At 53.1% G+C, this 12,320-nt stretch overlaps 1 protein-coding gene across 2 annotated transcripts in view; it reads left to right on the forward strand.

Annotated features, from left to right (window-relative positions):
* The window catches only part of TLN1 (talin 1), a 31,280-nt gene extending 18,960 nt beyond the window's left edge, over window positions 1-12,320 (forward strand). For both annotated transcript variants that reach the window (XM_066367692.1, XM_066367693.1), the window contains 27 exons: window positions 117-210; window positions 296-385; window positions 497-619; window positions 1,849-1,992; window positions 2,464-2,625; window positions 2,864-3,004; window positions 3,096-3,277; window positions 3,475-3,607; window positions 3,818-3,919; window positions 4,006-4,176; window positions 4,271-4,420; window positions 4,531-4,632; window positions 4,712-4,831; window positions 5,539-5,685; window positions 5,854-6,020; window positions 6,125-6,308; window positions 6,398-6,523; window positions 6,619-6,735; window positions 9,323-9,508; window positions 9,628-9,735; window positions 10,220-10,325; window positions 10,525-10,649; window positions 10,757-10,882; window positions 10,994-11,056; window positions 11,165-11,347; window positions 11,492-11,620; window positions 11,750-12,320. In XM_066367692.1, the coding sequence (XP_066223789.1) occupies window positions 117-210; window positions 296-385; window positions 497-619; window positions 1,849-1,992; window positions 2,464-2,625; window positions 2,864-3,004; window positions 3,096-3,277; window positions 3,475-3,607; window positions 3,818-3,919; window positions 4,006-4,176; window positions 4,271-4,420; window positions 4,531-4,632; window positions 4,712-4,831; window positions 5,539-5,685; window positions 5,854-6,020; window positions 6,125-6,308; window positions 6,398-6,523; window positions 6,619-6,735; window positions 9,323-9,508; window positions 9,628-9,735; window positions 10,220-10,325; window positions 10,525-10,649; window positions 10,757-10,882; window positions 10,994-11,056; window positions 11,165-11,347; window positions 11,492-11,620; window positions 11,750-11,875 (3,607 nt within the window). In that variant the 3' untranslated portion in view covers window positions 11,876-12,320. The remainder of the gene's footprint in view (window positions 1-116; window positions 211-295; window positions 386-496; window positions 620-1,848; window positions 1,993-2,463; window positions 2,626-2,863; window positions 3,005-3,095; window positions 3,278-3,474; window positions 3,608-3,817; window positions 3,920-4,005; window positions 4,177-4,270; window positions 4,421-4,530; window positions 4,633-4,711; window positions 4,832-5,538; window positions 5,686-5,853; window positions 6,021-6,124; window positions 6,309-6,397; window positions 6,524-6,618; window positions 6,736-9,322; window positions 9,509-9,627; window positions 9,736-10,219; window positions 10,326-10,524; window positions 10,650-10,756; window positions 10,883-10,993; window positions 11,057-11,164; window positions 11,348-11,491; window positions 11,621-11,749) is intronic.

Consider the following 12,320-nt stretch of genomic DNA (forward strand, 5'->3'; position numbering starts at 1 on the left):
CCCTTGGCTTAGAAATGGTTCCGTGTGAAAGAGAAATAGCTAGAGACTCCCCGTGTAGGTAGGACCAAGGAATGATGACCTGTGCACCCATTCACTCAACTTCCTGTTTTTCCCAGGGCGGTGACTGAAAGCATCAACCAGCTCATCACCATGTGCACCCAGCAGGCACCAGGCCAGAAAGAGTGTGACAATGCCCTGCGAGAACTGGAGGTGGGACTTAGCAGGGTTGAGGTTGAGGAAGGTGTTCTGGGTCTGGGGTGAGCGAGGTGTCTTACTTTGCTCTCCACCTACACAGACGGTCCGGGAACTCCTAGAGAACCCAGTCCAGCCCATCAATGACATGTCATACTTCGGCTGCCTGGACAGTGTAATGGAGAACTCAAAGGTGAGTGCAGCTTGGAACCCAGGAAGGCAGAGGGCAGGCAGATGGAACTAACCAGGAGCTTCCCTACCCAACTGATGACAGGATTGACTCCTGGTTCCCTCTGTTCCTCAGGTACTGGGCGAGGCCATGACTGGCATCTCCCAAAATGCCAAGAATGGAAACCTGCCAGAGTTTGGAGAGGCCATTGCCACAGCTTCCAAGGCCCTCTGTGGCTTCACTGAGGCAGCTGCACAGGTCATTTTCCGTGGTTCCTGGAGGACGTCTGCTTTCCCTTCCTCATCTCCTAGCAGCCTGACACACACATTATGTTTGCAAAGCCAGCTGTATGGAAACAGGGGTTCTTCTATCCATCTTGAAGTGCAGATATTTGTCAGTAATCATAGAACACCAACACTTCTGATCACTGTCACCCCTGAACCCTGGTACTCTGGGTTATGATTACACTTTATTAAAATAATACCAGTGAGTAAATTTACAGTTACCTGAGTTACTACTTAATTTTGCCCTTAATATTTCTACATTTTAAAATATAAATTTTTCTTTTTTTTTTTTAATGAGAGGAGGGGAGATAGAGAAACAGAACCCCACATGCGCCCCGACTGGGATCCACTCAGCAACCCCCATCTGGGGCTGATGCTCAAATCAACTGAGCTGTGCTCAGCGCCCAGGGCTGACACTCGAACCAGTCCGCCCACTGGCTGCGAGAGGGGAAGAGGGAGAGAAAGGGGGAGAGAAGCAGATGTTCGCTCTCGTGTGCCCTAACCGGGAATCAAACTCGGGATGTCCACATGCTGGGCTGATGTTCTATCCACTGAGCCAGCCGGCCAGGGCCAGTATATGAATTCTTAATACTGGCTTGAGAGTCTGTCATCTCAGACTGCTTCCCTGAACGCCCACCATCCAGCTCCCAACCTCCCCTACCTCCCATTGCCCTTTTCTGTTGGGTGGCCTGCTCTGTATGGCTTGACTTATTTCTGGAAGAGCATAAAGAGGAACAAAGCAAAGCTATCATGTGTTGAAGTACGAATCAACCCTCATGATGGTCTTTCAATTATAAAAATATTTTTGGCAACCATTACCCCCCACTCCCTTTCCTCTTTCCAAATCTCTGGAGCTTGGAGGTATTATAAATGTTACTTAGCCTAACAACCCCCATAGTTTTAAAACTATGTCTTTAAAAGAAGCTTCTCATGCAGGCGGTAGGGATGGGGAACTTTCTGTAGTGTCACTGTAGTTTGTTAATACCTTTAACTTGTTAATAACTTGTTTATGATAGTTTAATGTTAATATTGCTTAATAACTTGTTTAATTTGTAAACGCTTTCTAAGTTTGTTAATACTTCCACTCACATAGAACCCTGGTCACTAAACTTCCCCCTACTCTCCCTTGTCCCTACTATCACTGTTTGACTCCTACCGGAGGAATATTCTTCATTCTTTACCCCCAAATTTCTCTCTCCCCAGGCTGCATATCTGGTCGGGGTCTCTGACCCCAACAGCCAAGCTGGACAGCAAGGGCTTGTGGAGCCCACGCAATTTGCCCGTGCCAACCAGGCAATTCAGATGGCCTGTCAGAGTTTGGGGGAGCCTGGCTGTACCCAGGCCCAGGTAACTCAAGGGACTAGGTGCCAAGGGCAAGTCTGGGAAAGGGTACTGAGCCAGGATAGACTGGCCCTTGGCGGAAGGGGAAGGTGCAGGACGTGGGGAGGACGAGAGGGCGGAGTGCCGTCTCTCCCTGCACACAGCTCCTCTTTGGTAATTGTCTTTTCCGCCGGTTTCTCATCATTCTTTCAATTACTGCTGAGTTCACAACTTCTCTGTAGATGTTTGAGCTTACTCTCCTACTGACCCTATTAGAATTTCTCCGTTAGTGTGTCTGGCTTTCATTTCCCCTTCCCTCACACCCTGTTCTCTTTGGGTATCTCTGTCTCCCAAATCTTGACTTTTCAGGTGACCCTCTTTGCTAATTAGACTTCCAAAGATATTGCTCACCACCCCCTACCCGAAGAGGCTCCTCCCTGGGTGTGTACACTCCCCTCCTGCCCTCACCGTTGCTCTTCCACGTGTCTGTCTCCTCAGGTGCTCTCTGCAGCCACCATTGTGGCCAAACACACCTCTGCACTGTGCAACAGCTGCCGCCTGGCTTCTTCTCGTACCGCCAATCCTACTGCCAAGCGCCAGTTTGTACAGTCAGCCAAGGAGGTGGCCAACAGCACAGCCAATCTTGTCAAGACCATCAAGGTTCCCAGTGTTTGAATTCGTAGCCTTTCCCTGACCTGTCCAGTCTTCTCTCTCCTGAGTGCCCCCCATCATTCCCCAGGGCCTTTTACCAAGTCCCTTGTTCCTGAGCTGAAGCTCTTTCCTACCCACATTGGTCATCACCCCCCTGATCTCACACCTTTAAGCCCAGGAGGGAGACCTGGGCCTCACCTCCTTTGCCTACAGGCCATCCTGAGGGCCTCTCTGTCACCCACTTCAGGCGCTAGACGGGGCCTTCACGGAGGAGAACCGTGCCCAGTGCCAAGCAGCAACAGCCCCTCTGCTGGAGGCTGTGGACAACCTGAGTGCCTTTGCATCCAACCCTGAGTTCGCCAGCATTCCTGCCCAGATCAGCCCTGAGGTGAAGCAACGCGAAGGGGAAACTGATGGTCCAGTTGCTGCTGCATCTCCATGGGTTGTGTGACTGACCTCCCTCCTCTCCTCTTCCCCAGGGCCGGGCTGCCATGGAACCCATTGTGGTCTCTGCCAAGACAATGTTGGAGAGTGCTGGGGGACTCATCCAGACGGCCCGCGCCCTGGCAGTCAATCCTCGAGACCCCCCGCGCTGGTCGGTGCTGGCCGGCCACTCCCGTACTGTCTCGGACTCCATTAAGAAGCTGATTACGAGCATGAGGTATTGAGGGGATGGAGAACCCGTGTGACTGGGGGACACACACTGTGGCAGAGTGGAAGGGTGGGCGCGTAGGTGCGATTAGATGGGATAGTGTTGGAGGTCACCTATTGTCCAGGATTTGGGGAATACGGGGATAGACAGACTAGCTTTGTTTTAAGGGGATATTCTTAATGTTAGAGCCTATGATGTGTCTGCAGGGACAAGGCTCCAGGGCAGCTGGAGTGTGAAGCGGCCATTGCAGCTCTGAACAGCTGTCTACGGGACCTAGACCAGGCTTCCCTCGCTGCAGTCAGCCAGCAGCTTGCTCCCCGTGAGGGAATCTCTCAAGAGGTAAGGGGATAGAGGGTTATGGGAAAAGTTGTCCAGGAAGAGAGCTGCAGACTTGAAAACGGAGGATTTGGGAGTAGGCTTTACAGAGACATCAAGAGGCTGGAACCTACCTAGAGCAGTTAGTTAGTTTGGTGTGGAGAGAAGTGTAGGGTCCTGTGAGAGTAGGGGGCCCTATTCCAGGCACAGAGCTAAAGTCTGCTTCCTCCCCAGGCCTTGCACACTCAGATGCTCACTGCAGTGCAGGAAATCTCCCATCTTATTGAGCCGCTAGCCAGTGCTGCCCGGGCTGAAGCCTCCCAGCTGGGACACAAGGTATCTGGGAGGACAAGTGGGGATTCCCAGGGGTCGGGTGAGAGGGGTACCTGCCCAACTGACCCGCATTTCACCATGTGCCTCAGGTTTCTCAGATGGCCCAATACTTTGAGCCGCTCACCCTGGCTGCTGTGGGCGCTGCCTCCAAGACCCTGAGCCACCCACAGCAGATGGCACTCCTGGACCAGACTAAAACGTTGGCAGAGTCTGCCCTGCAGTTGCTGTACACAGCCAAGGAAGCTGGCGGCAACCCCAAGGTACTGAGGGCTTGGAGGGAGGGGCTGCTTCTACGAGTTAGGGGCTGGAAGACCAGGAGCAGGAGCCCCTCCACTCACTCACGCTAACCCTCAGCAAGCAGCTCACACCCAGGAAGCCCTGGAGGAGGCTGTGCAGATGATGACAGAGGCTGTAGAGGACCTGACAACAACCCTCAATGAGGCAGCCAGTGCTGCTGGGGCCGTCGGCGGCATGGTGGACTCCATCACGCAGGCCATCAACCAGGTTAGAGTCTCGGGGTGCCTGTCGACACAGGCTGCCCTAGGCCAGGGCTCCTGAACACAGTTGTAGAGACCTTAACGATCTTTCCCCTTTGATTATTCTAACCCCCTCAGCTAGATGAAGGACCAATGGGTGAACCAGAAGGTTCCTTCGTGGATTACCAGACAACTATGGTGCGGACAGCCAAGGCCATCGCTGTCACCGTTCAGGAGATGGTGAGTTTGGGAGAGTGTAAGAGGACTGCCCTTGGGTAGCTGAGTTTGGATATAACTCTACCTTTTCCATTATTACCAGGTAACCAAGTCAAATACCAGCCCTGAGGAGCTGGGCCCTCTAGCTAACCAGCTGACCACTGACTACGGCCGTCTGGCCTCACAGGCCAAGCCTGCAGCTGTGGCTGCTGAAAATGAAGAGGTAAACATGGAGACATCTCTGACCTTCCCCCTGCTTCTCACAGAGAATCCCAGTGGCACGTCCCTTGTCCTTATCTCAGCCTCGGGAGCTATCCTACCCACAACTCCCTCCAGTCTTCCATGGAGTGGGGAACACACCCTCAGTCACTCCACTGAAGAGTGATCAGGGCTCTGTGTCGGCACAGGGTCCAGCCTTCAGTTACAAAGCTAAAGGAGACAGCCTGGGCTCTAGGATTTCCCAGGCTACTGCTGTCGCCTCTGCCAACCCTCCTCTGGGTCTGTGGCTGCTGCTCTGTTCTGCTGCAAGTCTCTGTCCCCTTCTTAGTTCTTCCTTGTTGCAGACTCGTAAAGCGCTTCCTTCCCTAAGCTCCTGGCTTTCCAAGAAAGCAAGTAATTGGATCTCAGCAAGACACACCTAATCCCCCAAAACCCACCACAACTGCATACAGGCCAAATTGTAATCCATGGCCTCTGATTCAGTATAAAGTGCTCTCCCCCTCCTCCTCACTGTGCTTCACACAGTCCTCACCAGCTGGTGCCCACGTGCTATTATTATCCATGTGTAGGAGGTGACCTCCTGCCTAAAGGATATGAAACAGGAAAAGTCAGTGTACTGTGATATGTGTTTTAGGTACTTAGTGACTCTTCCAAGCACAGTGGAAATGTCTGGGTGCCTCATGTAAAATCCATCTCTTCTTCTGCTCACAGATAGGTGCCCACATCAAGCACCGGGTACAGGAGCTGGGACATGGCTGTTCTGCTCTGGTCACCAAGGCAGGCGCCCTGCAGTGCAGCCCCAGTGATGTTTATACCAAGAAGGAGCTCATAGAATGCGCCCGGAGAGTCTCTGAAAAGGTGACAGCTCATTCACCCAGATGAGGGGACTGGTTCCCAACCCTGCAGCCTTCCCCGTCTTCCTCCAGCTCTCCTAGCCCTCTCCTCTGTCCCTTGTCCCAGGGTCCTAGTGACCTTCCCACTTCAGATGACATCTAACCCAGTCACTATGTGACTTCCTTCCCCCAGGTCTCCCACGTGCTGGCTGCACTCCAAGCCGGGAATCGTGGCACCCAGGCCTGCATCACGGCAGCCAGTGCTGTGTCTGGCATCATTGCCGACCTCGACACCACCATCATGTTTGCTACAGCCGGCACACTCAATCGCGAGGGTGCGGAAACTTTTGCTGATCACCGGTGAGCAGGGAATGGGGCCTCATGGAGGCAGGCTGGGGGTGGGGCCTCAGAGGCTGGAGGGGCAGGGGACCTGCGGAGAGCTGACAAGCTGGGCCCTCTCTCAGGGAGGGCATTCTGAAGACTGCAAAGGTGCTGGTGGAGGACACCAAAGTCCTGGTGCAGAATGCAGCTGGGAGCCAGGAGAAACTGGCACAGGCCGCCCAGTCCTCTGTGGCCACCATCACCCGACTTGCTGATGTGGTCAAGCTGGGTGCAGCCAGCCTGGGATCCGAGGATCCTGAGACCCAGGTATCCACCTGACACCCCCAATTCTGGTCAGATCCACTACTTGCTCCCCCTTTCCCTCCCACAGACCAGAGCCTCTGCTCTCCCCACAGGTGGTACTGATCAATGCCGTGAAAGACGTGGCCAAGGCCCTGGGAGACCTCATCAGTGCGACAAAGGCTGCCGCTGGCAAAGTTGGGGATGACCCTGCAGTGTGGCAGCTCAAGAACTCTGCCAAGGTTGGTGGGAACGAGGGCAGCCTCAGGAGAGAGCAGACCAATGTGCTTCCTCTGGTTCCTTAAAATGGTCCCTTTCCCACTCCTCACACGCCTAGGTGATGGTGACCAATGTGACGTCACTGCTCAAGACTGTGAAAGCTGTGGAAGACGAGGCCACCAAAGGCACACGGGCCCTGGAGGCAACCACAGAACACATACGGCAGGAACTGGCGGTGAGCACGAGTCCGGGGTATTGGGGCCTCAAGTCAGAGAGCAGTCTTGTGCTAGACTGGGACACTGTACCTCCCATGGAGTCACAGAAATGTAAAGTCACACACAGTTTCACTTGCTGCCAAGCCTCTAAGTGAGCCACACTCAGCTCTTGCCCTCCACGCTGTTTTTACCCCTTAGCCTTTGACAACTACCTTTTCACCACTATCCTCCCACAGTGGCCTATTAGTTGCCACCTTCAGTGGCCTCTTCGCGGCCCTCTCTTCTTCAAACATTTCCAAAGCATTTGAATGTGCTAATATGCCTCTCTTTGGAATTCTTTCTTCCTCTGGCTTTCTTGACCCGTTTTTCTCTTCCTAATATCTACAGTCGTCATTAACTTACCTTCAACCTAGTAAATGAAGAGGCCTTTCCAAAACTGTACAAAGAGCCTTCTTTTTCTATTCCCTTTGGCAAATTCAGCCACTTTTGCTATTGTTCTCTAAGAAGTTCACTTCTGATTCTGAGTTATTTTCGGTGGCCTGTTTGACATTGCCCCCGAGATGAGATGTGGTGCCTTCCGAGCAGCTGTTCTTCTGATATGTTACTTCCTGGCAATGGTGTAACTACCTCCCAGTCATGAAGATTTTCCTCCGTCATCTCTGACCTCACTGTCTTATTCACCATCTCCAGGCCATTCCAACTACCCTTCCTCCCTCTTCTCTCGCCCCCTCTCCGGTCCCAGTCAGCACTCTCGTTCAGCTTTCGTCCGGCCCACGGGGACTGCTGGACCAGTGTTCTCCCTGGGCTCCCTGCCTTTGGCCTCCACCAGTCTCAGCTCCCCTGTCCATCTTTCTCATTTCTGAAATTGTCATCTTTCTGACAGTCTGTTTTCATCTCTACTTGGAGATGTCCAAATTGAAACGTTTAACTTCCTGCCTCCCAAACCTGATTGTTCCCTTATCCTTCCCATCTCACTAAATGTCGCCATTTAGTAACTTGGTTCCTAAAGCCAGAAACCCAGCTGTAAAGTGCTTCTGTCGTTCCCCACATCTCAGCCCATCAGCAAGTCTTGTGAGTGCTCCCTCCGATCTCATTTTCTCTTTTCTCCGTCTCTCCCACCACCACCTTGACCAAACCACCATCAGTCCTTAGTTGTATTTATGCCATAGCCTTGATCTTATCTCCCTGCTTCTACACTCACCCCCCCCCCCATCCATTTTCTCTACACAGCCGCCAGAATTATCTTTTTAAAATATAAATTAGGTTATGTCACTTCACTGCTTAACACCCTTCAGTGACTGCTCTGGCTTCTGTGGTAGAACCCACACTCCTTAGCATCACCGTCCAGTTCCATGGCCCGCGCCGACTTCCCCAGACCCATCCTGTCCCTGTCGCCTCCCTTTCTGTACCCCAGCCCCACTGCACTCTCCGTTCTTGCCCGCCCTAGGCCCTTGCACTTGCTTTTTGAACACTGGCTCACCCCAATCCTTCAGGCTTCACCTTAAATGTCTGCTCCTCAGAGAGGCCTTTCCTGACCACCTATCTGAAATAACCTCGTTTCTGTTTTCTCATCACAGCACCCTTTTTATTTCTTTCACAGTCCAGATCACAGTCTTTAATTTTTCTGCTTGTTCACTTTTTGTCTGTATCCAAAACTAGGCTGTAAGCTCCATGAGAACAAGACCCTGTCTGCCTTCTCCCGTTGCTTCCCTAGCACCTCACACAGAACCTGCCACCTAGCCGATCGTCGATAATTTGTTGGAGGAACATGTACATCAAAATATTATTACTTTTGCCTGACCAGGCAGTGGTGCAGTGGATAGAGCGTTGAACTGGGATGCAGAGGACCCAGGTTCGAAACCCTGAGGTCGCCAGCTTAAGCATGGGCTCATCTGGTTTGAGCAAAGCTCACCAGCTTAGACTCAAGGTTGCTGGTTTGAGCAAGGGGTTACTTGGTCTGCTGAAGGTCCGCGATCAAGGCACATGAGAAAACAATCAATGAACAACGAAGGTGTCGCAATGAAAAACTAATGATTGATGCTTCTCATCTCCCTGTTCCTGTCTGTCTGTCCCTATCTCTGGCTCTCTCTGTAAAAAAAAAATTATTACTTTTATATCTGATGTAAAACTCTTAAGTTCCTTGGTGTGATAGGCAAGGCCCCAACAACCTTTTCTCCACTATCCCTGTATTCTAGAACATTCTTTAATACTCTCCCATTTGATATCCTGGTTATTCACGTCCTACCATCTACCTAAAATACTCTTCTGTTACCTGTATCTCTTAAAGTGCAATTCCTTCTTGCCCTACTCCAGCTGCTCGCTTGTTCAAGGCTTCTCTGTGGTTCAAGAATAAAAACCCCACCTCAAAAGCTGTTTCTTTAATTTCAAGCAAACCCTCCCCAGTCACTGCAGGCAGAAATAATGACCAGCTGCCTGCTGTTACATTAGCTGTGAATATGTGGACTCCTCCAAGGACATGACCTACAATAAGTACTCAGCGAGTGCTGGTTTAGTGAATGAACACTTGGATAGATGAACCAAATTACCCAAGTGCTACATTGTCTCACAGTCCCATGTAAAACTTTTCTTCTCATTCTTCCCCAACAGGTCTTCTGTTCCCCAGAGCCCCCTGCCAAGACCTCTACACCAGAAGATTTCATCCGAATGACCAAGGGTATCACCATGGCAACAGCTAAGGCGGTTGCCGCTGGCAACTCTTGTCGCCAGGAGGATGTCATTGCCACAGCCAATCTGAGTCGTCGTGCTATTGCAGATATGCTTCGGGCTTGCAAGGTAGAAACCCTGGTAGTGAGGCAGTTTTAGGGCAGAACACAGCAGGGGAGAAACTGCAGGGGTTTGGGGACCTGGAGCTCTTTGGGATCCTAAAGTTAACACATTGCTCGGTGGTATAGGAAGCTGCTTACCACCCAGAAGTGGCCCCTGATGTGCGGCTTCGAGCCCTGCACTACGGCCGGGAATGTGCCAATGGCTACCTGGAACTGCTCGACCATGTGCTCCTGGTAAGGAGGGAGTGGTCTGCTCCTCACACCAGCCTCCCTGCTCGCACAGTCCTCGTGCCATGTGCCTCAGACTTAGCTCTCTAGTATGCTCGAGTCTGCTCTCCACCCACCATCTTATTTCCCAAATCCGTTATTTCCAAGCCTCCTTCCACTAGGGCCTCATCATCCTAGCATTTTTGGTTCTCCTACTCATCTCTTCCTCTTCTTTTTCTTATTTCTTTCCTTCCCACCTGACCTCCTCCTCTACCTTCGCCATCTCTTCTTTCTCCTTTCATCATTCTCCTTGCTCCTTGGCAGCCGGTGAGTGACATGCAGCCCTGCCGTGTTTCTCACGTGTGCAGAGTGCACCTGGATGGGCAGCGTGTTTGAGGGCTGCTGTGTGGAGTGGTGTAGGGATGGGGTTGGGAGGCCATCGTCTGCCCCTTTTTTAGGTCAGGGTGGGAGCTAAGGTCTGATCCTCTCTGCTCCCCACCTTTCTTCCCAGACCCTGCAGAAGCCAAGCCCAGAATTGAAGCAGCAATTGACAGGACACTCAAAGCGTGTAGCTGGTTCAGTCACTGAGCTCATCCAGGCTGCTGAGGCCATGAAGGGTGAGGGGTGACCAGGGGAAGGGAGGAAGGGGAACCTTTGTCATGGGGAGATCCCGATTCCGTGTTGGACTGCTCCGAGCTAGCCTCTGCCGATAGTTCCCCACAGGTGCCAGGGGCCTGGTGATACTAACCATGCTGCCCAGTGCTCCTGACCTCCCAGCTCTGGCTCAGCCCTTCCTTCCCCCCTTTGTCCCACCAGGAACAGAGTGGGTGGATCCAGAGGACCCCACAGTCATTGCAGAGAATGAGCTCCTGGGAGCTGCAGCCGCCATTGAGGCTGCAGCCAAAAAGCTGGAGCAACTGAAGCCCCGGGCCAAACCCAAGGTCAGTCCTGTTCCTCCCTTTTCTGTACCCTCCTAATGGCAGAATGTCTTCACCTTCAGCCCCTTCTTCCTTTGCATCTTTCTCTACAACCTTTGTCTCCATTGCAGGAGGCAGATGAGTCCTTGAACTTTGAGGAGCAAATACTGGAAGCTGCCAAGTCCATTGCAGCCGCCACCAGTGCCCTGGTAAAGGCTGCATCAGCTGCCCAGAGGGAACTGGTAGCCCAAGGGAAGGTAAGTGCTTGGATACCGAGAAGCATGGGGATAGCAGCAGCTTGTAACGGGAGGCTTTTACAGACGCGCAGAGAACACAGGTCTGAGCAGGCTCTCCTCCTTCCTCCACAGGTCGGGGCCATTCCAGCCAACGCACTGGATGATGGGCAGTGGTCCCAGGGCCTCATTTCTGCTGTGAGTGTACAACACCCACTAGGCCTCTGAGCTGAAGAGATTTGAGAAGGCTAGAGAGGGGATGAGCCAGGGCAAGAGGCGCATTTTAATCTTATCTCCTCACTTTAGGCCCGGATGGTGGCTGCAGCCACCAACAATCTGTGCGAGGCGGCCAATGCAGCTGTGCAAGGCCATGCCAGCCAGGAGAAGCTCATCTCATCGGCCAAGCAGGTGGCCGCCTCCACAGCCCAGCTCCTTGTGGCCTGCAAGGTCAAGGCTGACCAGGACTCCGAGGCAATGAAACGGCTTCAGGTGAGGAACGTTAACCCATCCCATTGTACCTTGGGCTGTGATGCTTTAAATTGTCACCCCCAAGCCATGCTTTTCTGTGGGGGAACTCTCTCAGCTGGAACCCTACCTGAATTCTCAGCCTCTCGCTGCCTTCTCTCCACCCAGGTTGCCGGGAACGCAGTGAAGCGAGCCTCGGACAACCTGGTGAAGGCGGCGCAGAAGGCAGCAGCCTTTGAAGACCAGGAGAACGAGACGGTGGTGGTGAAGGAGAAAATGGTCGGGGGCATTGCCCAGGTGAGTTCGGCCCCAGCCGCTCTGAGGGACACGGGCAGCAGGGCAGTCACAGGGCCTGTGCTGGCCCCAGCTACTCCAGACCCTAAGGCACAAAGTCGTTGAACTGAGGCCCTGACCCCCCTCCCACAGATCATCGCCGCACAGGAAGAGATGCTCCGGAAGGAACGAGAGCTGGAAGAGGCGCGGAAGAAGCTGGCCCAGATCCGACAGCAGCAGTACAAGTTCCTGCCTTCTGAGCTTCGAGATGAGCACTAGGACAGCTGCTTCTATTTAACGCAGACCCAGCCCAGAGACTGTGCCTGCCTCTACCAAAGCCTTCTGGGCTGCCGGGCCCAACCTGCCCGTCCCCAGCACTCCCCAAAGTGCCTGCCAAACCCTGGGCCTGGCCCTGCCCAGTCCCACTGCACATCCCCTGTCCCTTCCCGACTCCAAGTGCCTTCATGCCCTAGGGCCCCCTAAGTGCCTGCCCCTCCCCAGAGTATTAACGCTCCAAGAGTATTATTAACGCTGCTGTACCTCAATCTGAACCTGCCGGGCCCCATCCCGCCCACCCTGCCAGCAGCTTCTGGCAAACCCCCACAGCCTCGGCTCTACTCATCCTTTTTTGATACTGTCCTCCTTGCACCCCCGCTACCTATGGGGGCTGTTGAGTCGTAAGCCCCAAACAGGTCATGCTCCAATAAAGGTGATTCTGCCTGCA

Source organism: Saccopteryx leptura, chromosome 2 (genome assembly GCF_036850995.1).
Source record: "Saccopteryx leptura isolate mSacLep1 chromosome 2, mSacLep1_pri_phased_curated, whole genome shotgun sequence".
In the NCBI taxonomy this organism is placed as follows: Eukaryota; Metazoa; Chordata; class Mammalia; order Chiroptera; family Emballonuridae; genus Saccopteryx; species Saccopteryx leptura.